The sequence below is a fragment of the Electrophorus electricus genome, chromosome 25, assembly GCF_013358815.1.
Source record: "Electrophorus electricus isolate fEleEle1 chromosome 25, fEleEle1.pri, whole genome shotgun sequence".
NCBI classification, from domain to species: Eukaryota; Metazoa; Chordata; class Actinopteri; order Gymnotiformes; family Gymnotidae; genus Electrophorus; species Electrophorus electricus.
This window is the reverse complement of record NC_049559.1, coordinates 2,420,370-2,446,095: the sequence shown is the minus strand read 5'-3', so window position 1 is coordinate 2,446,095 and position 25,726 is coordinate 2,420,370. Positions and strand designations below refer to the sequence as shown.

General features: G+C 47.0%; 1 protein-coding gene across 8 annotated transcripts; it reads right to left on the bottom strand.

Moving 5' to 3' along the window:
* Positions 1 to 6,973: 6,973 nt before the first annotated feature.
* On the bottom strand, positions 6,974 to 24,394 carry zmym2 (zinc finger, MYM-type 2). 8 transcript variants are annotated; one of them, XM_035522836.1, is made up of 23 exons: positions 24,039 to 24,394; positions 19,557 to 20,415; positions 18,517 to 18,814; positions 18,257 to 18,419; positions 17,767 to 17,979; positions 17,354 to 17,567; positions 16,286 to 16,401; positions 15,899 to 16,018; positions 15,620 to 15,770; positions 15,261 to 15,433; positions 14,804 to 14,969; positions 14,649 to 14,683; positions 14,399 to 14,540; positions 14,183 to 14,310; positions 13,612 to 13,774; positions 13,070 to 13,225; positions 12,623 to 12,738; positions 12,266 to 12,431; positions 11,681 to 11,832; positions 9,698 to 9,812; positions 9,220 to 9,462; positions 8,592 to 8,727; positions 6,974 to 8,385 (listed from the first exon to the last, which is right to left on the bottom strand). In XM_035522836.1, the coding sequence occupies exons 2-23, from the start codon at positions 20,398 to 20,400 to the stop codon at positions 8,199 to 8,201; spliced, it is 4,197 nt and encodes a 1,398-aa protein (XP_035378729.1). In that variant the 5' UTR covers positions 20,401 to 20,415; positions 24,039 to 24,394; the 3' UTR covers positions 6,974 to 8,198. The 8 variants fall into 8 exon arrangements, with proteins under 8 accessions (XP_035378729.1, XP_035378725.1, XP_035378727.1 ...); XM_035522832.1 differs by lacking the exon at positions 24,039 to 24,394 and adding an exon at positions 23,177 to 23,272; XM_035522834.1 differs by lacking the exon at positions 24,039 to 24,394 and adding an exon at positions 23,177 to 23,272 and having other exon boundaries at positions 17,354 to 17,501.
* Between the last annotated feature and the right edge of the window lie 1,332 nt (positions 24,395 to 25,726).

Here is a 25,726-nt window from a genome sequence, read left to right as displayed (position 1 = left end):
CCTCATCACCAGTGAAGCACAAGTGTGCCTCATCATCAGTGAAGCACACGTGTGCCTCATCATCAGTGAAGTGTGCCTCATCATCAGTGAAGCACACGTGTGCCTCATCGCCAGTGAAGCACACGTGTGCCTCATCATCTATAGAGCTCTACAGAGATTTTCCGATTTTCTGTGTCTCCCGCCCCCCCCCCCTGTCTCCCCGCCTCTTCTTGGTAATAGAGCACCAGCCATGAACACAGACTTTTGAGAGCATCATTTAGAAGAACGCCTACACTTACTGACCACAGCCTTTGACCTCATCAGTCCCTGAGCCAAATTACACAGGTGGACGTGAGGACATGACAGAGAGCTGGGATGCAGGCACGTGAGACACACGGCGGTCCTGACTGTTCCATGCATGGCAGCTGAAAACAAACCGCCAGGTTCACCTGCAAACATTTACAGCCAGTGCATAAACAAACAGTGTCTCACGTGCTAGCCACGGGGAATGCAGTCAGAATATCAGAAATGGTTCAATGGAGAAATAGACGATAATATGGGTCTAAAACCTGAACACCCTGGTACTAGGCTGCTTCTCTGGATTCTGGGTTTCACAGTTCTTAAATGCTTAATACAACAGTCTGAGTAGGGGAAACTTTTTCCCCCCTTTTCGCATGTTTTGATCCAATTCACACTGCATGTGAAGAAATGAAAGGAAGCATATTGCGCAGGAACGATCGGAGACTGGCCTGGTGCGAGAGGAATTACGGGCGTTAAAGGGAAGCGATGGACGCATGTGATAAGAACGTGACCCGGGAGTGTTCACAAGTGACACAAATGTACTTCAAATATTTCCAGTTTGATACTGTGCAACAGAGGAGACATAAACAGTGGGTGGGATTTGGCAGTGGCTGAAATTGGGAGGTGTCAAGACCTCTTATGATGCACACAGTAATTCAAATATAATTGAAGTATAATTGAAGTATGGTTAAGAGACTTCTTGTAAAAGTACAGTGTTTAGGACAAAGTTACAATGTCAAATTTAAACATAGTTATTAATGTATTTGTGTTTATTTTTTTAAACATCGCATTTGGTTTGTTTTTTTGGAAAGACGACTTCTAAAAGACTTAAATGTGGCACATTAACGGGAGCAACTGTGGTGGCCAGTTTTTAACACGGTCTGAGTCTGCACAGCTAGGAAAATACAAGGGCACTGGGTTATTTTAGGACCGAGGGATTAGGAGAACAATGTCCGTATCGAACAGGCAGATCTTCCAGTCCTAGCGACAGAATGTTTGCCCTCCTGACCACCATCTAGCAACGCTTGAAATGCAACGTTTCCTGCGGCAAAGAACGACAACGGACGTGAGAAGCGAAACTAGCGGATCAATGAGGAAGCATCGCCCTCACGAGCAAAGAGGTCGTTCAGGAAGAGAACGGAAGGGTGGGAAACACGGAGGCAGGGAAAGACAAGATGATGGGAAGTGGGTGTCGGATCCCGTGACTAGAGTGTGTCATGAGACAAACCTGTCGGCCTGTAGTGGGTTCCAGTACTAGCTGTGAAGGCAAGTGTTTATGTGGGGGGCCACAGGCACTGACCCAGAGAAGAACGCAGATATTTATAGCCTTTAATCACCTAGCTAATTCACCCAGGCCCTTGAATACCTCGGCCTGTTGCGGTTTACTCCGGGAGAGGCTGTCGGTGAATCCTACACACCTTTCTGTGCTTTCCTAAGCTATATGGACAGCCTATGATGTTACCTTAGTTACCTTTCTCAGTTTAATGCAGTCATAGCCACGCTCAATGACATTGCCGAATGTTTGAATCACATTTAAAGCAAATTAAATGTTTATTTCCAAGTGGGGTAAAAACAAAACAAAGCAAAACAATCCCAGATAAATCTCTCTCTCAGATACATGCTGCAGTCTGTTGTGTTATAGTCTGTCTTTGAAGGACACCCACGCTTTCCCTGTTTGGCACAGGACCACGAATAGATTTATGCTCTCAGCAGCAAGTTCCTCACATGTACTTATGAGAAGAAGACGTGAGTGAAGTGGATATGCTCCACAGTGCCACCTACAGGTTTGGTGGACAGTTTTCCATTAGGTAACCACACCGTTTCAGTAGAATATTGTCGAAAAGCTTCTCAGTCACCTCTTTTTGACCAAATTATGTGCAATTCTATACTTTGTGATTTGATGAGTGGTAATCATACAGCACTGTGGTGCAGAGACCACTCCTCCATCTTGCTTTTTCTGAATAAACAGGGATCAGCTATCTTAGGTTGGCAAGAAACAGTACTGTTCTTGGCTAACTGACGAACTCATGCTGTGTAGGTGAAGAGAAAGTATCTCTAGTGTTAATAATGTGCATATAACTAATATTAGTTAATGTAGCACTGTGGTGTCAAACCCTGGTCTGAGAGAGACAGAGTCCAGCGTGGTTTGGTGACTGACCTGCTTAAACGCACCTGATTCAACTGAGCAGAGCAATCACCAAACTTTGCTGGATTCCAGCCCTCCAGGACCGGACTCTGACACCACCTCACGTAGACAATCACATTTAAGTCCAAATCCTACATGTACCTACAAAAGAAGTTTCAAAAGGGTGAGTTTTTTGGGTTTTTTTTAAATGTGGGGTTTAAAAAAATAAATAAATAGATAAATAAATAAATAGATAAATAAATATATATATATATATATATATATATATATATATATATATATATATATATATATATATATATATATATATAATTTATTTATTTATTTATTTGAGAAATGCAGCTGGCATACTTTCCAGTCCCCTTTCTGTTTTCTCTCAAACCCAAACACCCCACCACCCACCCAAACTTGCCGCCTTCTCCTCCACCTCCCTGCTGCGTCATATTTAAACACTGACGAGCTCGTGTCTCGCGGGACATTAGGGATGCTGTCCACCACCTGTAGTCCAGCGTGTGCCTCTGCCCCCAGATGACCCTGCTGAGGACGGCACTTCTTTTATCGCGACCTGACAGGCCTGGGGATCGAGGCCCAAAAACAAAAACAAAACCACGAGGCTGAAACAATATTTTTGCGTCTGCCCACTTTTTCACGGCCGCCTGTGTGCGCGTTCAGGGTCGTTTTACTGTTTGGTCGGTGGGAGAAGTTATCGGAGCATGGCCGTCTTCCGCAGGTAGTAAGGAGAAAAGGCTGCTTTTTAACAAACAACAAAAATAAAATGGATAAAAGCAAACAGGCATAAACCCACATAACACCGCCTGCTACTCCTCATCATAAACATCTCTGCCCTAAACAGAATATTAACCTTAACAGAATATTCCTTTCTTGACAGTGAGAAGACAAAACTGGCATGCACACAACGCACACACTGAGGCTCTTTGGTCCATAGAATTGGTGTCAGACAGGTGAGCTCAGCTCTGTGCATAAATGTCAGCTTGACTTACAGAGGCAAATCTCCCACACTCCAGACCAGCATTCCAGACCCGCACTCAATGGCGTTCATGGGAATCGTGGAATACACACAATACAAACAAGCAGACGGAAACATGAATGAATTTACTACTCCTGGATGATGGCAGAGACCTCCCCATTACAGACAAACTGAGGGTGCTCTGCTCTGAAATGATTAATCTCTGAATCATTGCTGATTTTTAAAGTTCCAAGTATTTTTTAAAATTAAAACCTACTTATTTGTCAGCGGTAATAATAGTTTTTGGTACAGTACGATCTTTGTCAGATTCCTCCCACAACTCCTTATATAGGAGTTACATCCTCAACAGAACATCTTCACACACAGTTACAACACACACACACACACCCTCCACAGAACATCTTCACACATAGTTACAACACCACACACACACACACCCTCTACAGAACATCTTCACATATAGTTACAATACCACACACACACCACAAAATATTTTAAAATACAGCACACATACAAACACTCCACAGGACACTGAACATCTTTACACATTGTTACAACACACACACACCACAGAACACATTTACACATCATCAGCACACTTACACAGTGTCTCTACTGTCCAAAACATTCATAACATTGTAGTTTCCTGGTGCGCATATTACATCTTAGAAATATTACTGCATATTTATGTGTCTAACTAAATAACTTAACATTTATTAAGTAATATAAATAATTGAAGTTTAAAGGAGTACTTCAATGCCTTTTTGGCTCATCCTCGGTACTCTTAACTCTGTATCTGAAGGTGGAACACTGTATTCACTATGTAGCATGTGATGGATCAGATGATATGCAGATATAAAAGCATTGCACGCCCGCCAGCTATCATATCAATATAATTTCAAATTTGTACTACTATACACTGGTCAGTTTCACCGAAAGACAACTGTATCCTGTTGCAGCGCCGTGTCGCATAACAGAGGAGTAAAACTACAATAAAGTCCTGAAAGATCTCATTCTATGAAGAAAGTGGATTTTTTTCTGTACTGCAACTAACACGAGTGTGAACATTCTGTGGTAGTGTTGCATCGGTATGTACATCAAAGTACACCATCTGAGGAGAGTCCAAAAATCATTTGTTAAAAATAACTTGTCTGTGTTAATAAGTGTATTTTGGTCACGCTCCTCTACAAGCCTAGTAACACTCAGCTGAAATGAATTCATCCTTGCCAGATAGTAGCATTATAGCAGTAATTTTAAAAATGATTTGATTCTTGATATTTATATTTGTGCATGCGATTTATAGTGAACAAACATCACTGTTGCGCTCCAGTGTGCATTGACAGGCAAAGATAAGGCGTCATATACTTTTACTCTGAAACTCTCTGCACCAGTGGCTGACATGGAGCTTCCTGAACAGTTTTCATCAGTAAAAAATCAAAGTGAATGTTATTAAATGGTGAGCTTAAAAGAGTGCACTGTATTGTGCCTGTCTAGCTGTTTTAAAACAAAACAGACCTGGGTCACTGCAGTTTTCCGTGCTATTATATGTATACACACACACTGGTATGGATCAAGTTCAGTCTACTATGCGAATACAATGTTCTTCTCATAAGACTGACGTAATCGCTACTGGTTGAAAATCATAAAAATTCTTAAGACGGGATCTTTTTTTTTTTTAGAAATTGGTATGATGTATAATTAAAATGGAATTCACAACATCTACGTCTTGATCTGCATGTGTCACGTTACAGTGCGATTTGTAAAAGTCCCACTACTTCAGCTGTTTTGTGTACACCAGCACACTAGGTTAGAAATAACAATAACTCTAAATCAAAGTGCAGACTGCTGGCTTCAATATCACGGAACATGCGTCAGGGTCAGGTGAAGCGTGTCAGATCTACAGACCTTTAGTACATAGCTCTTCCATTTTAAAGAAACAGAGGTTCCTGACAGAACTGTACGCTACTGCATCATACGTTCATGCATGAGGGAGAGAATTCCAGATTTGGTGTTTGTAACTGATATCTGATGTTGTTGTCTGGCAACATGAGGACCAAAGAAATGGCAACACCACCAGCGCAGAACAGCGCCGGGTGGAAAAATCTGAACCACCCTAAGACTCAAGCTACAGCAAAGCATCAAGGACAGAAAGGTCAGGGCAGTTTGTTAAAAAGGACATCGGAGGTCTGAACGAATGTACTAATGAGTGCAGAAAAAGACGAGTCAAAGTTCATGATGCAAATCACACATTGTGACACATGGTGGCATGTGCATCTATGCTCCTTATGTGTGTCGTCATGGTGAGGTATCGTGACAGCAGATCACAGATCTTAAAGCAGACACCAATTACAAACCATTTGCAACAAACTACTAAGCACACGAGGTTATTCCAGACTTTCTTTGATTGCCTGTAGATCCCACCAAGGGTCAGACTGTGTAGAAGTACAGCAATTCTGCTATGATGCACCTAGTAAAGAAACTTAAAGCATCGGACTGTCTACACATTTACAGACCGGGGTTCTCGCTACCGTTTTGCTCCTGGTGGTAACGTGGGCAGCATTTCGACTGCCTGGGGTTACCGAGTTGCACATACCCATAGTTCTACAGTACCACCCTACTCCACACGGGTACCTCAGACACCAGGGCCCGTGTTCGCAGGCTTCGAGCTCAGCAGAACTGCTCCACCAGCTCTCCATCATGAAGGAAACGGGCCCTTCACTCACAGGTCTGTAGTAAGAGGCGTAGCAAAGGGAGCAAACTGAACCGACCCACTAAACCTACTCAGTTATATGTGGTAAGACATTCCAGTATTTTCTGGGGATTTGTTACTCAGCTGCAATTCAGTCATGCACACCTAATGACCAACTTGTTTTGTTTTGTTTTTTTCATTTGTGTTCTGCTGGCGACTTGGTCTGCTTTGCTGGTGGGTCATACCACAGCCGGTGTGTTTAAGTTTTAGACAAAAAAAGTGTCACCAAAAGAGAACAGCTGTTCGCAAACATCCGCTGATAGATGTATTAAAAAAAAGATGGGAGAAAAAAAAAAAAAAGTTACATTAAAATTCTACACAGAATTGAGTATTTTTGACCCAATAGTTTTTATTAGCACTCAAATCATTTTTTTGGTAGACTATTCTTTTACTACTATTCATTTATTAAATGAATAATTAATGTATTTTTTCACACCTGAATTTTGCCTAGTCTAACAACCTCTGCAGACAAACGTCAGTCGTAGAAACGCAGCAGTTTGTGAAGGTTTTACCTCCAACAAACATTAAGTGACCCCATCTCCAGCCAACACACATGGCAGAGGGACTGATTAACATCACCCCACCAAATTATAATAATCCCACATTAATACGTCACAAGAAGTGACGATCTAATCCTAAAGCTACGCGACTTGAAGCCGGCGCCGGTCATAAAGTTCTGAGAGGTTCCACAGAATCGGAGCCCAATCCTAAAGACATCTGCATCGAACGAGGAAACATGGACCACTTCGCACCCCCAGGACGTTTGTGTCCAACATCGATAAGGCAGAGAAATCAGGGCAGTCCTGAAAGGTGGGTTTTACATGATGGAGAAAAAGTCGCTTTTAATTCAATGGTACAAAAAGACATAAATAAAACTTCCAATAAAAAGACCAACGGAAACCATTTTCAGGATTTAAATAATAATACTCCTACCTCACATCTCAGAGTAGAATTTTCATTAAACAAAAGTCTAACCATCATTTGCAGCCACAAAAGTTCTTTAAAAATATATTTTCAAATCCTGCAAAGGTCCAGAACCCATTTTACGTGCTCTACCATTCACAAAACCTTAGTGTAGAACAAACACTGCACGTTGTTAAGTGCTTGTTTATTTAATACGTAATAAAGAAGCATCCAAACGTGAAGGTAGGAGGGAAAATCTAAATCACAGGAGAATAAAAAACAAAACAAAAAAAACCCTGATTATTCAAAGGAACTGGATCAAACTAGAGAGTTTAACCACCAACGGAAAAACCCAGTTTCCTCTTAAGCCTGCTTAGCAACAGCTCAGCGCCAAAACTAGTAGACAGGGAAAGACACACGGACGTGTGATCCAGGACTGCAGAGGGTTCTGCTCTTCTTAAAGAAAGTGAGGGAAACATCACAGCACACGCGCGCGCACACAAATCACCAAGTGCGCGCACATGCATGCACACAACTCACCCTCCCACCCACGCACAGTTCTGTCATAAAAAGGACTTTAAACATACATCACAAACTGCAATAAATAAATATTTATCTTAAGAAGGCATTGTTGAGTTCATTTTAAGGGTGTTTTGTTTCCTTTCTGTTTATTTATAGTATTTCAGATCTTTTTTGTTTTTTTTCCTTTTAGTCACGCACACACACACTCCATCTTTCGCTAAACCCACTACTTTCAGAAATATGTACAGAGCACAGCAGCCCTGGGCATCGTAAGTAATGCTACATCACATACACTCGAGTTCCTTAAGAAATGGAGGGGTGGGAGGGGAGGAGAAAAAAAGAAAAAAAGAAAAGAAACCCAGACAAAAACAGACAAACAAAACGGGAAGAAAGCAGCAGTCTCTGGGTAACTTCTCACGAAAAGCACCACTCTCCTGTCTCCTGGCTTCTGGAACCACTGGTTGAGTCGGCACTGGGCTGTAAACCTCTCGCGTCCTCACATACGGTATTTCTCTTCGCCCGTGGCCTGACTGGGACTGGCGGCGTTAAAGGGACAGTGACGTTATATAATGGCTCTTTCTGTGGTACAGGAGTCCTCGGTCTTTCTGTCCCTACACGCCCTCCTCCTCTGGGGAGCTCTCTCTGTAGATGTCCTTCACTAGGAGGACCTGAGTGAGGACACCCTCCAGGACGCGCTTCTCTAGAGGAGTCGAGCTGAACCACAGCGCCCCTTCTGCTTCGGAGGAGAGCTCAGACGTCACGTAGAAAAAGTCAGTCCTCTGCCTCACGGACTCGGGGCTGGAGGAAGAAATGACCGTGAAACTTCAGTCAGTAGCACTCAAAACAAACAAACAAACAAAAACAAACAAACATTAGGCATCTAGTTTCCGCTCTTCATTACATGCGGTGATTATTTGTCTTTTCAGGAGAAAGCTCCTCCATCCAGGTCTCGTACACGGCGTTCCGGATCTGACGTGAGACGGCGACGTGCTCGGGTGACTCACCACTTGGACAGGTACAGCTCATACAGACGACACTCGTGCTTCCTGACGGGGCAGTGGGCGGAGCCTCTCCAACTGTCCTCCAGCTCGAAGTTCGAGTCGCCTCTCTCTTTACGCCTCCTCTTGCTTCCTGTAGGTTCTGTTCACATGGCGAGGCGGCCACGGGTCACGCCTCAATGTCTGGCCTCCATTATCTTAACACTAACTCTCATCGCAAGTGAACTTACTAAAGCACTTAAGCCCAGCGCAGCCACTAATAATTATAATACTACCTACAATAATAATAATGATTATTATTATAACAACAACTACTACTATAATACCTACAATAATTAATAATAACTATAATAATACCTACATTAACAACAACAACAACCATACTTACAATAATTAATAATAATAATAAAAAATAATAATAATAACAACAACAACAACAACAACTATAATAATACCTACATTAACAACAACAATCATACTTACAATAATTAATAATAATAATAATAATTGCAGTATCATCACCATTATTATTAACACCACCACCACCACCACTACTACCACCAATAAACAAGGAGCAATGTTTGATGCACGGGGCAATTGAAAGCGACTGGACTGCAGGAAGCTGTGAAGGTACCGTGCTGATCCTGTGAGATGGAGGGGATACAGATACAGACGGTGGTGTCGTGGCTGTGCGGCTTAGACGAGCTGGGCCTGTACACGTTGGCAAACGAGAGACGCAGGTGCTGCTCCACCGTGCGCAGGCCGAAGTACTTCGTGTTGAGATAGACGAGGGAGCGCAGCAGGACAGAGGCGGAGTGTTCCCCCAGCTGACCGCTGCTCCACAGACACGACTCCTCCACCCGGCCCCACAGAGAACCTGGACACACGCGCACACACACACGCACGCACGCACACACACACACACAAACGCTACAAACTTAAGATCTGACGAGGCCGGATGTTCTCAGAATGCGCTAGAATAATTCATTACGCAAAGAGCAGTCCTCATATTTGAACTGAGTCGACACCTTTTGTTCAGGATGTGAACAGCAACGGATCTAATCACAGGACAGCTTCAGACAGTCAGTCAACAACAGCCACAACGTGTTTACCGTCAGGAAGAACACTGGGCTGCCAGTCCTTCAGGACCTTGTTCAGCTCCTCTCCAAACATACTGTAACAGGGGTCGTTGAACAGGTCATCTGGTCTGCCTTTGTCCTGCAAATACTTGAAACAAAAATCAATAAAAGATTAGAAGAAAAAAAAAAAAAAATGATGGGAGCACTGCAACAGTGAGAGAATGACGCCCTTTTTGTAGGAAGAACTGTGAAATCACGAAGACGTAAAGCTCCTAAACACAGTGACCCTCCCTCTACGTGCACCGCAAGTGGCGAATTCCAGATACAGCGCATCCGGAAAATCTTCACAGTGCTTCCTTTTTTCCACATTTTGTTATGTTACAGCGTTATTCCAAAATGGATTAAATTCATTTTTTTCCCTCAAAATTCTACACACAATACCCCATAATGACAAAGTGAAAATAGTTTGTTTGGAATTTTTGCAAATGTATTACAAACAAAAATAAAAATCACATGTACAGAAGTATTCACAGCCTTTGCCTTGACATTCAAAATTGAGCTCAGGTGCATCCTGTTTCCCCTGATCATCCTTCAGTTGTTTCCACAACTTGATTGGAGTCCACCTGTGGTAAGTCCAGTAATCCAGGCACCTGTCTGTATAAGGTCCCATAGTTGACAGTACATGTCAGAGCACAAACCAAGCCATGAAGTCCAAGGAATTGTCTGTAGACCTCAGAGACAGGATTGTATCAAAAAGATTTCTGCAGTATTGAAGGTCCCAATGAGCACACTGGCCTCCGTCATCCGTAAACGGAAGAAGTCTGGAGCTGCCAGGACTCTTCCTAGAGCTGGCCGCCCGGCCAGTCTGAGTGATCGGGGTAGAAGGGCCTTAGTCAGGGAGGTGACCAAGAACCCAAGGGTCACTCTGACAGAGCTTCAAGCATTGCTCTGTGGAAAGAGGAGAACCTTCCAGAAGGACAACCATTTCTGGAGCACTCCACCAATCAGGCCCATATGGTAGAGTGGCCAGACGGAAGCCCGCTTGGAATTTGCCAAAAGGCACTTGAAGGAGTCTCGGACCATGAGAAACAAAATTCTCTGGTCTGATGAAACAAAGATTGAACTCTTTGGCCTGAATGCCAAGCGTCATGTCTGGAGGAATCTGAAAATGACTGTGCCCCGACGCTCCCCATCCTACCTGATGGAGCTTGAGAGGTTCTGCAAAGAAGAACAGGAGAACCTGCCCAAAAACAGGTGTGCCAAGCCTGTAGCATCACACTCAAAAAGACCTGAGGCTGTAATTGCTGCCAAAGGTGCTTCAACAAAGTACTGAGCAAAGGCTGTGAATACTTATGTAGATGTGATTATTTATTTATTTATTTTTAATACATTTGGAACAATTCCAAACAAACTTTTTCTACTTTGTCATTATGGGGTATTGTGGGTAGAATTTAGAGGGAAAAAATGAATTTAATCCATTTTGGAATAAGGCTGTAACATAAAATGCGGAAAAAGTGAAGCACTGAAGACTTTCTGTATGCACTATATCGGAGGGCACTGAGGTGCACGTGTCCTTACGTGGCCGATAAGGACGCTCAAATTAAACTGGACTATTACCCACAACACCCTTGGACTACTGCGTGAATCATGGGTGGCTGGCATTCCCTAGGCCTGTTTTGCGCGACTGTGTGGACACTCCGGACTTTCTCCGGCCTACACGCAGGTCATCCGTGTTTAGCCAGAGCTTCCGTCTGAGCCGACGTCACACAGCAGTGATGGTTACCAGCGCGGACCATCCACACTACTGACGCAGCTTGGTTGCGTCAGGGCTGACTGGCTCAAAACATCAGGAAAAATGTCCTGGCACAGCGCAGAGAAATCTGCATTCCAAACAACGATGATGAAATCCACGGTAACAGATGACGCACGACGACGCCGGGTACGTTGCAACGACAGACTTGAACCCCTGCGTGTGCAGGGATCCCGCGTCCCACGTCTCATGCAGGCAGGACCAACCTTCTGGATGCTCAGGCAGAGGTAGAGGACGCTGTCCGGGGCATAGCGCTCGCCGCTGGGACGACGCACCTGCTGCACGAACCGACACAGAGCCTGGTTGAGCTCCGCCGAGCTGAGCGAGAGGAGGCCGCCTTTCAACCGAGCTGGAGTCACTACACACACACACACACACACACACACACACACACACACACACACACACACACACACACACACACACACACACACACACACACAGACAGAACGTCGTCTATCCATCACATTTCACGGTATATCGCTAGTAGTACAAAAACAAGCTCAAAACGCACATCGACTACGGCGCGGTTTCGCCAGCTAAATGAAAGACGCACGCGTCCTCATAACTTTAAGCGGTCAACACCACATTTCAGGATGTGAACAGCAGTCAAGTTATAATCACCGGACACATTAACAGCCTTCAGCTGGCGCCTTTATCCAAAGAGACTTGCGAACAGTGGTGGCTCGGCGGAAGTGGGGTTCGAACCGGCGACGTCCTGATTACGAGTCGAGCAGCTTAACCACTGAGCCACCACTGCACTTCCACGGGCGTGAGGCCAAACCACTCACCTTGTTTGAGGTCTTCCTCTTCCACGTCTGTGGTCTCTGCCGGCGACGATAACGCCCATCTCCTCCAGGCGTTGAGGCCGTACCTGGTGTCCAGGGGGAAGGAGGCGTCCGCGGACGAGGACAGGCACGGAGACAATTCCTCCTCCAGGGTCTTCCTCTTGTTGCCCTGTGGCAGAAGCTCAGCCGTTAGCACGACCCAAATAAAACTCCACACGGTTCCCGACTCGAGGACGGGCGTCCGTCGTGGCCCTCGCGCTGCTCATCGGCGCGCGGACGGCAATCGGTTTCTAAATCGGCAGACGCCGTCCAAGTCGGCCACGGGAGGAGCTACTGATGGGCGTGGGGCGCGGCACGTACCCGCCTCCGCCGGGTGACGGGCCGGGGCGGCTCCTCCCTCTCGTCGGCCAGGACGGGGGGCAGCGTGAAGCCCATCTCTGCATCGAGCCCCTCCAGGACGGGAACAGGCTCTGAGGCTGAGGAGGGAACACCACAGGGATCAGCGCGGCCTGGCCAACAAGCTCAAGAAGATTCCAGGCAGTAACTGCAACGCAGTACTCAGTACTGGGACAGGACTGGAAAGAGAATTAAAGATGCGACGTGTCCTCGTAACTTCAAGCACTCAACACCACGTTTCAGGATGTGGACAGCAGTCAAGTTCTAATCACCGGACACGGGTGCGCCATTTGGCGTCCAGAGAGAGGACCAGACAGCCATCCCTCGGGCCAAACCTTCGATGTTCTCCGCGACCGCGCTGACCCGAAGGGCGGGACGTGACCTCGGAGCGCTCGCGGCGCACGGCCGTACCTGGAGGAAGGTCGGTCTCCAGGTCCAGCTCTGGCTCGTATTTCTCCTCGTCTTTCTCCTCTTCTTCCTCCTCGTCTTCCTCCGACCCGCTCCCGCCAATCTCACTCTTCACCCGCTTCCTTTTCACACCTCCGCTGTTCCTCGCACATTTGACCTCTGAAAAGGCGGGAGGATTAAAAACAGTGAGACGGAATTCCAGGAGCTTAAAGTGTCCCCCTCAGCCCCCAAAACTACAGATGTGGCTTTCTGCCCACACACACACACACACACACACACACACACACACACACACACACACACACACACACACACACACACACACACACACACACACAAACTACACACACACACCCCTCAGGACAGAGGGCCACTAGAATCCATTCCTACAAAGTTGCGACTTGTATTATTAGAATCACCGTTCTGGCTGGGTGTAAACATTATCGCGCCCGTAAACACAAACCCAAGACGTTTTTTTTAACCCAAACCCTGACAACGGCTTGTGCCGTGAACCACACAAATGGGATTCAGCACGCGCGTCGCACCCGAGCAGTCCGGCTTCTTGTCGTCCTCTGCGATCATCTCCGCCATGGCTAACAGGTCGGCCTCCAGGGGGTCCGTGGGGATCTTGGCTTTGAGCTCGTCGATGGTCTTTACGATCTGCTCGGCACTCTGCAGCGTCGTGGGCAAGAACACAGGTACAGGTACCTGCGACGAGCCGGGGGGGGGGGGGGGGGGGGACACGGGAATTGGACACGTCACGTCAACTCTGCCATTAGGGTGCAAACGCACACGCAGGAATGCTTTACTAGAGGAGCAACGGAACGCTAAACAGGGTCCGTGAACGGAAATATTCTATTTAAAAAAAAACCCCTGGCAATTGGTTCATGTTTTTAATATTGGCCAATAAAGTAGCCAATAGCATTTCAGAGTGGAGTCTGTTGTGGTTACCTAGCAACCAATGGTCAGCAGAAAGACACCATGCTGTTATCAGATAAGTGTCCAGAACTAAACATAGTGGTTACATTACTACCTTAAACCATTCAAAAGACATTTGACCAGCAGAGGGAGACGCACTCACGCCAGTCACTCAGCGACTAAGAGGGACGTTCTTACCGGTACAGGTATTGCGACAGGTGTGGGTGTGGCCTGAGCATAAAGGTGCATGGGTACTGGGACATAGACAGGGACAGGGATAGGGACGGGCACCAGCTCCTTCACCAAGCCCTCCAAACCGTCCTCTTCTGCGGGGAGGGACCGCAGTGTTAGTCTCGAGCGGCAGCTGAGCCCACGCCTGACAACACCCTGACGCCCCGCGGAGGCAGACTCTACCTGTCTGGAGGGGTTTGCTCTGCATATGAGGTTTGCAGTAGGTGGCCTTGGTCATGGTCAGAGGCTTGCACAGGACGGCTTTGTTCTTGACGTCCTTGAGGACTCCTCCTCCAGTGTAGGACACGGGCCCCTGATTGATCAGCTGGGGACCGGGGGGGGTGGGGTGGGGGGTCATATTTACAGCAGCTGCCAACATTTCTACCGTTTCCCCAACCGCTACAAATAAACAATGAAACGCAAAAACACTCACTGTGAGCTTTGACGCGTGGGTTTGTCCTCCAAATCCTGTTTTTGGACAAAAAAAAAAAAAAAAAAAAAAAATAACAAAAACAAAAAAATAAATGCCATCACAGTTGAATACTCCAAGGGCAGAGCACTCTTGGTTTCTGTGGTTTGTGTCTTTACCTAAAGACGTGTTTTCAGGCCCCTTTTGCGTGATCATGTTTGGCTGGTTCTGTTGGCAATAGAAGCGTAGGAGACACTGCTGGTCGCAAAAGTGCTTCATCTCAGCGCGCCACTGCACCGACTCCGTCAGGTTCCCCTGCAGCTTACAGCAGTCGCAGCGCGCCGCCTAGTGGACAAGCAGGAGAAACGCGCCTTTAACTCAGGTCTCAGGCCAACGTCCGCCGGAGACAACGCACGAAACCAACCCCCCCCCCCCCCCCTCCCGGGTGGGACGCCGTCCTCGTATTACAAAAGGCATCGACGCCGACAGCTCTGAATATGAACAGCGGTTAGACTGTAATCACTGGACAGTTGCGAAACGAGCCACACTCTGAAAACACGTCGGGTGGATGTGGCTGACTACAGGAGAGAGAGAGAGAGAGAGAGAGAGAGAGAGAGAGAGAGAGCCACTGCGCACCTTGTAGTACCAGTCGTGAAACTTCTTCGCACAGGCCTCGCTGCAGAAATCTCTGCTGACGGCGTCCACCTGCTTGGTGATGGACTTCTTGCACATCTGCGTGCAGTGGTTGCATGTGACGCATTTGAGGCCGAGGCGTCGCGCAAAGTCTTGCTTGAACAGCAGCTTGCAGCCTGCACAGGCAGAAGAGCAAGTGGGCATGGCTCTCCACGCACGACTTCCTGTCCATAAAGCCACACCCACGAGCTCCGTACAGTCCTCGCAGACATTTACATACAATAAGAACACATTGAAGTTGTTTTGGGTTTTTTTCTACTCGTAAGGCTACCCGGAACGGGGGAGACACACGGCGAGATTACCTTCGCTGCAGAAGGGTCTTTTCACCCCCGAGAACTTGACGGTCTCGTGAAGTGTTTTCTCTTCCTGGCAGTACTCACAGAAGGTGACGATGCAGTGCAGCTTCTTGTAGTCCTCACAACACGTTTTACTGCAGAACTGGTAGACCTTATCCTGAACGTCAGAAAAAAAAAAAAAAAACCCGATCAGGCGAACCCGTCGGAAACCGCCGCTACGCACACGTACGAACCGACTCCTCCTTCGGCACCTCCCGCGATGGTTGGAGAACGTCAGGACCTCACCTCCCATTCCAGTGTCTCGGGCTTCAGACTGAAAGTCCCTCTGCAGTAGCTGCACTTCAGCTGGACGCCGGACGCCGGCGAGGGTAGCTGGCCATTGGCAGACACCTGCGTGGTGGCACTCTGCAAAAAACCCCAAAAAAAAAAAAAAAAAAAAAAAAAAAAAAAACCCACCGAAACCAAAGAACGTGCACGTGGGTATTTAAACCGGCAGGTCTCTCCGCTGACAGCTGGAGGTTCGCTAAAGTTCTGCTTGGGTCTGATTATTTGGGAGTGCATTTTTAAATAAACTAAAACCTAGCTACCAACGACAGCATGCAGGTGTGCGGATCTACAGGCCTTGTTCTCGGAGCGCGCATGCAGGGGTGTTCATCGGGGGAGGGGATGTACCTGGAACTTTGTCACACACTGCGGGCTGCAGAAGTTTAAGACTTTCCCTTCGGGTAGGGTGCTCTGATACTGAGGTAAAGAATTTCTCTTACAGAAATGACAGGTTGGCTCAGCAGCTACAAAACAGAGGGGAAGTAGGAGGGTCATTCCCAGCTAAACAGGTTCCAAAACATTTCAGATGAGCAAACACGGTTGACCAAGGCCGTTTTGGACAGCGAGCGTAGCGAACGCTGCCTGCAGTTCGAGATAAACAGAAGTGTGGCGTGCGGGGTTCAACGGTACTGCGTAGCACACACAAGAAGTGCAGTTAGTAACAGTATAAACTGCTAATTGCACTGTATCAGAAAGTGTAAAGTAAAAAATGCACTTTTTTTTTTTAATATAACAAAGCTTTGTAGCAAATGTTTAAAGTGTAATGCCAAAGCCCAAATTGGGCTACGTTAACTACAGGCATTTCCTTAAATGTGTAGCAACAGGTGTCCAGACAGATATCGGCATTTTAAATGCGTTTGTCATGACAACTCAAATAAAATAAATGCATCATTCAGGAAGTCCAAGAATGTTGCATAAAATAAAAATGAAGAGACAACCAATTTATGAACACTGCTAGTAAAGCTTATTAATAAAATTAAGCTTAGAAAATATATTTTCCCATTATTATAAAATCTGAAAAGCCTTAAACGTGTTAAAATCATGTTTTAAGTCTCAGCCTTTACTTTTCATAAAAGTTTCATCTTTGAATCTCCCAGAGAGCAACCCAAGATACGAATCTAATATTCATCTTAAATTTAATCAACTTTAAACGTTTTAGCGTGTTCTGCTGTCACCTCAATGCATGTTATTCGTGTAGTTAAATAAAATCTGCAAACATTTCGTAATGTAGTTACGCCCTCCACAAAGTTCTCCTGACAGAATTCAAACATGAATTTTAACTTGGGGCTGTTCCTTCAGAACAACCGATGGAGAAACACCACGGACTAAGTGGTGTCAAAAGATTCCTTTAGACCCAAATAAACGGCATTTTTGGCGAGAGGGCGGCGCGCAGGGGTCAGGGGTGGCGCTACTCACTCTGTGCAACTGCTGCGATTTTGGTTTTATTCAAGCAGCCCGTAGAACAGTAAGGCTCCATGGTTCCGCTCGGCCCGATGCCGTGAGTGACCTCGAACGATCTGCACATCGTCTTGCAACCGCTGCACTGGGTCATTTTCCCATGAGCCTCGGGTAGGAAGCACATAAACAAACGAAACTCATTCAGGTAAACGTCAGGTGAACTCAGGCACAACTACCAACACACAGACACAGACACACAGACACACACACACACACACACACACACACACCTGTCAGTACTGGCTGCAGGAATGGGAATAAATTCTGTTTTTAAACGTTCAGGAGACGAGTCTTCATGGGAGAGTTTGCGCGTTTCAGAAATCAAAAGCTTAAATTGCACTACTCAGAGAGGAGGTCCAGGCGACGTCTACCTGCTTGTAGTCACGGACGCAGTTCTGACAGCAGAAGCGTTTCTGCTGGCCGTCGACGAGTATGAAGTGGTTTGCGGTGGCCCGGCTGGGCAGGTAGTTGCCACACTGCTCACAGCAGTTCATGATCAGCCCGTTGGCCATGCGGTAGCGGTTAAAACAGGCGTCACTGCAGATCTTGTGCGTGACGTTCTTGAAGCTCACCTCGTGCCGAATCTGAAAGAGACACACGCGTGCTGAGAGAAGCCGTTCACACACGTGTCGTAACAACGGGAAGCCACGAGGACGCCAGCCATTTTGTTTTATCCAAGCGTAAGGTGAAAAATTCCCACATGCACAAAAACTAGGGCATTGTAGAACATATAGAATACATAGGGGACCTAGAACCGCACATTCCTGATGGATTTGTACGGAAAATGTAAATGAATTTGACCGGGAAGAAACAAAAAAAACAAAACAAAGCATAACCACGGAGACTTGCTCTGAATCTGACCTCTGTGAGCTTTCCACAGACAGTGCACTTGGTTTTGAGAACGTTCTTCGGCGGATTCTGTTTATTTTCGTATGCAGCCAGACAGCCGGTGCTGCAGAACTCTTGGAAGGATTCGCTCGAGTCCACCTGTGCCACGATCGTGCCTTTCATACTAGTGATGTCCCTGGTGTGAAAAGAAAGTACACTTGGCGCGTTCATATGTTACGGCACTCGCTTAAGCCAACGACGGACAGGCAGCGTACCGATCTGGGGGACCTTACTTTTTGCACATGGTGCAGCTCTTTTTCGGCGCAGGCTTGTGGGAGAAGGCCGACAGGCAGGTGGTGGAGCAGAAGAGGTGAGAAGAGCCCTTGCGCTGGTACGCCGTCTGGCCTTTCTTTAAGGGCTTCTTGCAGTTGGCGCAGGTGACCTTCATGGTCCGCGGCGCCGGTGGCGTCTGCTGCGACCCGGATGACGACTGGCCCGGCGGTTTAGGGAGAGAAGCAGCCGGGGACGGCGAGTCCACCCCCGGCTGCTTCTGGTTGCGAGGGAACGACGCCGACTGAGAGATCCAGGAGTCTAAGGGGGAGGGGGGGGAGCTTGTTTAAGCCGGACCGATGGGTTCCGCCGCGTTTTCCAAACAAGCCACGACTTTCAACGTTTTGTAAACGGCAGTTGAAGGAGAGCAAAGGATTGAATTATCCGGTTAGGATCTGCAAATTAATCTACATGACATGCTCCATTAAAATGCATGATAAAACTTCAATGTCCCCCAACTTTTAAGCAGCTAGACACTTGTCCTTGAATTAATCTGAATACATCACTAAAGGAGAAGCAAATGGCTAAATTACGGTTAGCCTGCCAGCAACCAGGCCGCCAAGGTGATGTTAGAGGCCGCCCAACATTCAGTCTGTCCACCCACTCTCTATGAGCTCCATCCCCATCAGATGGACATTTGCATATAGATTCCAGCTTTAAAAAGATATGAAAATTCGGAGTAAAATGATCAATATTTGCCTTGTCCATCTGATGAACTTCACTGTGATAAATACATTAATTATGAACATCAGCTCAAGTAAAACTGGTTCAGTTACTAATAAATAGAAAAAGAATTGCAAAAACAGGGTCTCATACACAATCTTTGTACATCACCTCTAAACATGACTCGAATGATAACAATCTAAACAAATATGCTGATTTTATTCAACCATCCAGCAACACTAAAATTAAAGCTATCGACTGGATTTACTAGAGAACAGGAAACAAGAACTAATGAACCAGAACGAGTCCAGAACGGCAGTCGACGGTCGGCAAGCGTTACCGGGTCTCTGGTGCGTGCCCGTCTCTCCGTTCTGCACCGGTTGTGCGGTCGAGGTGACGCGTCCGGGGTTGAACGTCGGTGAGGGTCTGCCGGCTGGTCCTTGGTTGGGCTGGGCATCCGGGTTCAGGCTGAACGCGCTGCTGATCTGCAGACTGTTCTCCATTGCCTCCTCCTCTCCCAGGCCAGGCGCGGCGGCCCCGCCGTCTGCCTTTAGCGAGGTCACGCTCGTGATCTTGAGGCTCATGCCCTCCGAGGCGCGCGGTTCCACGGCCGTCGACAGGGCCACCTCGGACGGGCACGCCCCCCCCAGCGTGGTGACGCTGGCGATCTTTATCTCCGAGTCCGGCTCCGTGCTGCTTAAAGCGCTCCTCTCCGGACCGGGAACCGGCGAGGACGAGGATGGGGGGGAAGACGCTCTCTGCTCGGAATCCTCCTCGTCGTCTATCACGATGGGCTCGCTCTGGGTTTTGGGTGCCGTGGTTACGGCTGCCGCAGCAGCTGTGGAGGAGGGTGGAGCGGGCGCCTTGCAGGGCACGGTTGCCGCGGTATCCGACTCCACGCAGTCTGTTGTTTTGGCAGCAGGGGGGGCCTCGACAGGTGCCGAGGTGCTAGAGGGAGCCGGTTGTAGTGGCGCACCCCCCTGAGAGGGAGCCGGAGGCCCCTCCACTAACACCACGTCGTCGTCGTTATCCTCCAGAGCTTTGGGCAGGTCTGTTGTCATGGCGCCAGTCCCACCTTGATGCTGCCCATCTGAGGACAGATCTGTGGAGGGTGTGGTTTCTACAGACCCCTCCTCCGTTTTGGCCTCTTCCACATCTGCCCTTTGTTCCAAGTCTCCATCCATCGCTGAGGTAACCACCTGTCGGCACAAATACAACGGTTGGGAATGACGGGAAAAGCTGCTGTTGACTAGAGAGCTAATGAACGAACGACTCCACTATCAGTTCAGCCATAAAGAAAATGTTGAATTCGCTCATTCAAAAATCTATTATAAAAACGAGCTTCAGGATGTAGACTGAGAGAGGACCTTAAGCTCACACCTAACCACAGAAATTCTCTTTTGCATCTAATGCTGAATTCTTTTGACCCATTACCCACTTATTACTGCCAAGGCTTCAGAGCAACAGGCTTTTTAAAAAATCCTTGATTCTTCACAATCTACTCTTTCATACTCTGCTTCTAGGACCACTTCTCTTACAACACCCCTGTGTTGCGCATCGCTGCTGTACGACTACAGTGATGGGGCTTCTTGGTTACTCGGCATGTATGGTTACCGTGGTAATCTGAGCATCCAGGGACAGTCCTTAAGACAGCAACAGAATATCCAACAGCAAATCAAGCTTGTTATGTGTAATGGCGAGACAGAAGACTGGCCACATCAGGCCCACCAAGACAAACGGCAACTGGCTAAATTAGTTTTGCGTTAACATGTTACCAGCTGGGGCCCACACAGGACTGGCACCACCACACAATAATTTAGCTCAACCGAATTTCCTAATGTGCGACAACCCCCTGTACATTAGAATACATAACAATGACTTCATACAGAGACAAAAAGCAAACATCAAACCTAGGTCGCACTAACATTCAAACTCTGAAGCCTTGAGGATCGAAAGTAGTTTGTGGCTTCACCGTGAATTTCGTACATCCATCACCGTCAGCACTCGTCCTGAGGCCGGTTAGCGTCAAAATATTTTTTGTTCAAACGCTCGTTTGCCTGTCGACACACTGCAGCCTTCCGCGATCTCAACATCGCAAAGGCCTGTGGCGATCAACGCGCGCTACTGTGCGCCACGAACCGAATACGAGCACGCAAAGGCCTGGAGGCCGCAGATCCACGCCGGGATCTATAGCAGCGCATGTGCACCCCATGAGATGTATACCTTAGGACCAAGAGATGCACTCAAACATCTGGATTGTGCGCCAAGAATCCTGCGGATATCACATCATTCAAAACAGGAGCGCAAAAAAGAAAAAAAAATAAACAGTGCACGGTGATCTTTAAAGTCCAGCCTTTCTTAACTTTAACGCAGCCGTTTCAAACGCATTCGTGGGCCAACGTTTTGGTGCAACGTGAGCGACGACTCCTCCCGCAGGCATCGACGCAGAGCAGGAGTGCTGCGTGCGTTCATACACGCGCACACTTGCACGTCTGCAGCCCCTGGGCCTTCACGCGCGTCCGGGGTGGAAGAAGGTACTGGAGCCCGAGACCGGGCACCCGCGCTTCCAGGCTCGATGCATGCGCTAATGGAGGTGACCGAGAGGCGACGGCTCGAGTCGGACGGTCGCGATGATTTCACGCGGCCGACCAAGTGTGCAGCAGATCGCCTGTCCGTCGCGTATCCTCCCAAGTTGCTCCATGTGGCTCGACTGGGGTCATTCGTGATAAAGTCGGTTCGTTCTATCAAATCTTAGTGCTCCAAAGCGGGTGTGTCGAATCTGAAAGCCCTGGCTGTGTCCTTGACTATGCAGTCGAATAAAACTTGCTTCCTTACAGACTGGACCACGGCTGCGAGTACTGTCAAGGCAACCGGGGGACGACGTCAACGCGCTCCGCTTAAACGCCTTCGGTTTTTACCCTGAAAACTTGAGAGGGGTGGGGGGGGGTACCAAAAAAAAAAAAAAAAAAAAACCAAAAAAAAAAACTTACTTCGCCCCGCACGATAACGTGCGAGCACGCGGAGCGAGGACCTCTGGGGCGAAGCTGCGAGCGCGTGTCGGCTCGGTGTGCTCGCGCTTCCCACCCCGGGCCTCCCCTTGCGCATGCAGCCACTGGATTAGCGTGGAACTAGAGGGAGGAGAGCCTGCGAGACTGCGCCATTGTTATTAGCTACGGGGGGGGGAAAGGTCGCAAGTTATTCGCGAATAATCGTAGCACCGTGACAGCCTCCAAGTACACGAATCACCAGGAAACAGCATGGATGATCACGTCAATAATCAGAAACTGTGACAAAATGTAAACTCTTGTGGGAATGAGACCACAATTGTAGCTTACTGATCAATGTTGCAAAACAATAACAACAATCATTTTACTCTCATAAGACATATGAAATGACTTCCAAGTAAGTTATTGTTGTTATTACACTTGAGTGAACATTTAATTCGGAAGTTACCCCAGAGCTTTTACCCCAGGCAATCAAAAGCACATACACGTGGCTACCTGAAGGGGCGCTGTGCTGTTCTGAGCATCAACTATAACGCCTAGGTACTGAATTTACGAAACGACCAAAGCGCATTCTGAGAAATGTTGAGTTGAACAGGCATGGAGACACGCAAAACAATCAGCTGCAAAAGAAAACAAGGATGGATAACAAGACGGCAATTTGCCCCTCCAGTCGGTGGGTAGCACTGCCTCGCGTCCGCCATTAGAGAGCGAGCGAAACAATGCGCGAGCGCAGAGGCAATAGAACCCTGCCACGGCGGAGAGGGGGAGAAATCTCAGGCGGGGTAAAAAAAAAAAAAAAAAAACCTGCTTGCCTCTCCCCCGGTTAAATTACACTTAAGAACAACGCCGGCGAGCCGGATTATTTCTTGCGGACGAGCTATACGGCACGGACAGTTGCGCGAAACTTTGGCCAATTAAACGCGGCGTAGCATCAAAACGCCCGTGAAATGCTTACCGGAGTAGAGCTGGAGACGACGCAGCGCCAGTTTTGTGCCTTGACATGAATCCGGACGCGCATGCGCCGAAACGTACCGACGTCCCCGGCGCGTGGGAGGAGAAGGAGGAGGAGGAGGAGGAGGGGTTGGGGGGGGAGGAGGGGTTGGGGGGGGGGGGGGCACGGGCGACGAGGGTCTTCGGCTCTCGCGATCGCGCACGCGCACACGCTCCGCTCCCCTCGAGAAACTGAAAACCCGCGCCGGACGCAACGTGCGACCCTGCCGACCGCGAGCTGGAAAGTGATCCACCACAGATCCGATTCCGAAATTTAAAAAAAATACAATAAAATAAAAAAGGATTTACAGCTGCCATTTGTTTTCATCAAACTAAATAAGGGCTAACTCGCTGAAATAATTTATTTTAAATATTATTTTACGTTGTTTATGTCATATTTAGGCAGCCTATGATATGGTGACAAAATTATGTTGCAGTCACTTACAGGTTATTTAGGCCTATAGGTTTACTCTTAGCATGTAGGCCTGTTTTACAATGTTTAAGTGCACTTGCTTCTGCATTTGCTAAGGAAACACTGCACTATAGACATTTGATAGAAACTGCTGCATCTGGTCAATGCTGGAAGCACAAATAGTCACAAATACATCCTTCCTGCCTTTGGGTAAAGTCTGAATGTACTGAACAGCCCAACGTCAAGTGCGGACTCTACGCACATGTGCACTGAACCACCACACTGGAGAGGCGTCAGAATATGGCGACTATAATATAGGCTACAACTGAGGGTGAACCGGAGTGAAAGGAAATTATTTCAGCTAGCTTGCTGAAAACTTTCACATTACAAATCACTTTATATTGCACACACTCACCTTGTCGTTTGTTTCCAAACTGTTCCGATAGGTTCCTTGAGTGTGCTGTAAGAGCTCACGTTCACTCCAAATTAAAACTATCGCAAAATTCGACAAGCCTGAATCGAGTTCGCTAATGTCGAAGTGACCTCTTGCAAGACACTGACTGCCCTCACCACGGCGCCTTGCCGTCTTTTCTAAATAAAAATATTTAAGTAGCTCACTCTTTCTTTGGAATCATTTTTAGGCATTTGCTTTTCTCGCTCTGTCTTCTGTGAGCCTTGTCACGTACCCGGCGATATATTGTCAAAGGCTCAGACTATAGTGAAATACATGTAAAATATCAATAATTACACAATATCAAGTTTAACATATTGATAATAATACGTTAAATACGTGATAAGCGCCAACACATCTCTATCGAGATCATGATATAAGCGTCACTATGTGGAGCTTTTATTTTGACGTGTAGTCGTTGGGTGTGTTCGTACTGAGGTTGTGCTGCGTAGAATTGGCGGGTTGTTCGCGACCGGTTGGTTCCTTTTTTACGACTCCTTGAAGTCCGCCAGACTACCTGTTCACCATGTCGCAGGAGTCTCATATACACCAAAACGTAAAACGTGTTTTGAAATGTTCTGGTGAGAGCCAAGATTCTCACCTCGACATGCGTGTCGAGTATATAATCATCAGAAATGCTCAGCAGGAATATTTTGAAGGTCACACGTGGAACACTAGAAGTACCATGCAAATATTAGAAATTACCCAAGACTTTGAGAAACTGGCTGCATCTTAGTACCATGTAACTAGGCCAATATAATGTTGTTTAGCCTATTGAAGCCGGTTAATTCCCGAGTAACGATGGTAATGGCTACTCTAGGCAAACCGATAGAAATTAGGAAGTGAAGAAAAGCCATTAACCGTCCCGAGTCCAATTTAGGAAAAAAGAACCGAGCTAAAAAGTCCCGTATATTTTGTATCGAGCAAAAAGCCGACTCAAAATAAATGAATAAAACAAAAATAAATAAATAATAAACAACCCCGACCCATTACTATGGTATAGGCCTATTGCAGAACAAGACTGGCTTCCATTTTGGTTGGAATCTGTGACTATTGTAGTAGTGCCTGTATCTGTTGCTCTGTAATGCTCTCAGTAGTTGTTATTACTTTAATGCTTCAGCATAGAGTGGATATTTGAATTTATATGACCTCGATTCACATCATTACATCTGGAGATGCTTTAAACCAATTATGAAGCTGTTTGCATGCAACACTAAAATTACAAATGTGTGAGTTCTACCATTAAAATGAAGAATTTGACATCTTATCAATTAAGGATTTGAATGTTTTAACAGCTAAGACCTTTCTGCATTTTGCTATATGGGAATCTGGTCAGCATCTCCATGAAAGATCCCAGGACATGCAGTGAGCCAACGTCCGTCAGGATGAATGCCCGCTGGGGTGGCTTCATCACGGCATGTGTAGTGCCACCACTGGACAGGTTGGGTATACTTCTGGTTAGATGTATACCCCCCCATCCACCATATCCCCTCTGTGCGAGTGCAAATGGTAAGTTTGGTCTATTGCACTCTAGCTCTGTTATTTAATCCATCATTTAGTCTCTACAAAAGGTTTCACTCACTCTTTTTAAAAATGTTTTACTAACACAATTCTCCTTTTTTTGTGTAAAATTGTGTGTCTACTCTAGCTGC

Excerpts from the sequence above, each read along its gene's own strand:
- zmym2 (XM_035522832.1), bottom strand. The coding sequence starts at position 23,239 with ATGCGCGTCCGGATTCATGTCAAGGCACAAAACTGGCGCTGCGTCGTC. Across the intron at positions 14,541-14,648 it reads CCCACGCGTCAAAGCTCACA|CTGATCAATCAGGGGCCCGT; the intron begins GTGAGTGTTTTT and ends CCCGGTCCCCAG. Across the intron at positions 13,226-13,611 it reads CAAGAAGCCGGACTGCTCGG|AGGTCAAATGTGCGAGGAAC; the intron begins GTGCGACGCGCG and ends CCGCCTTTTCAG.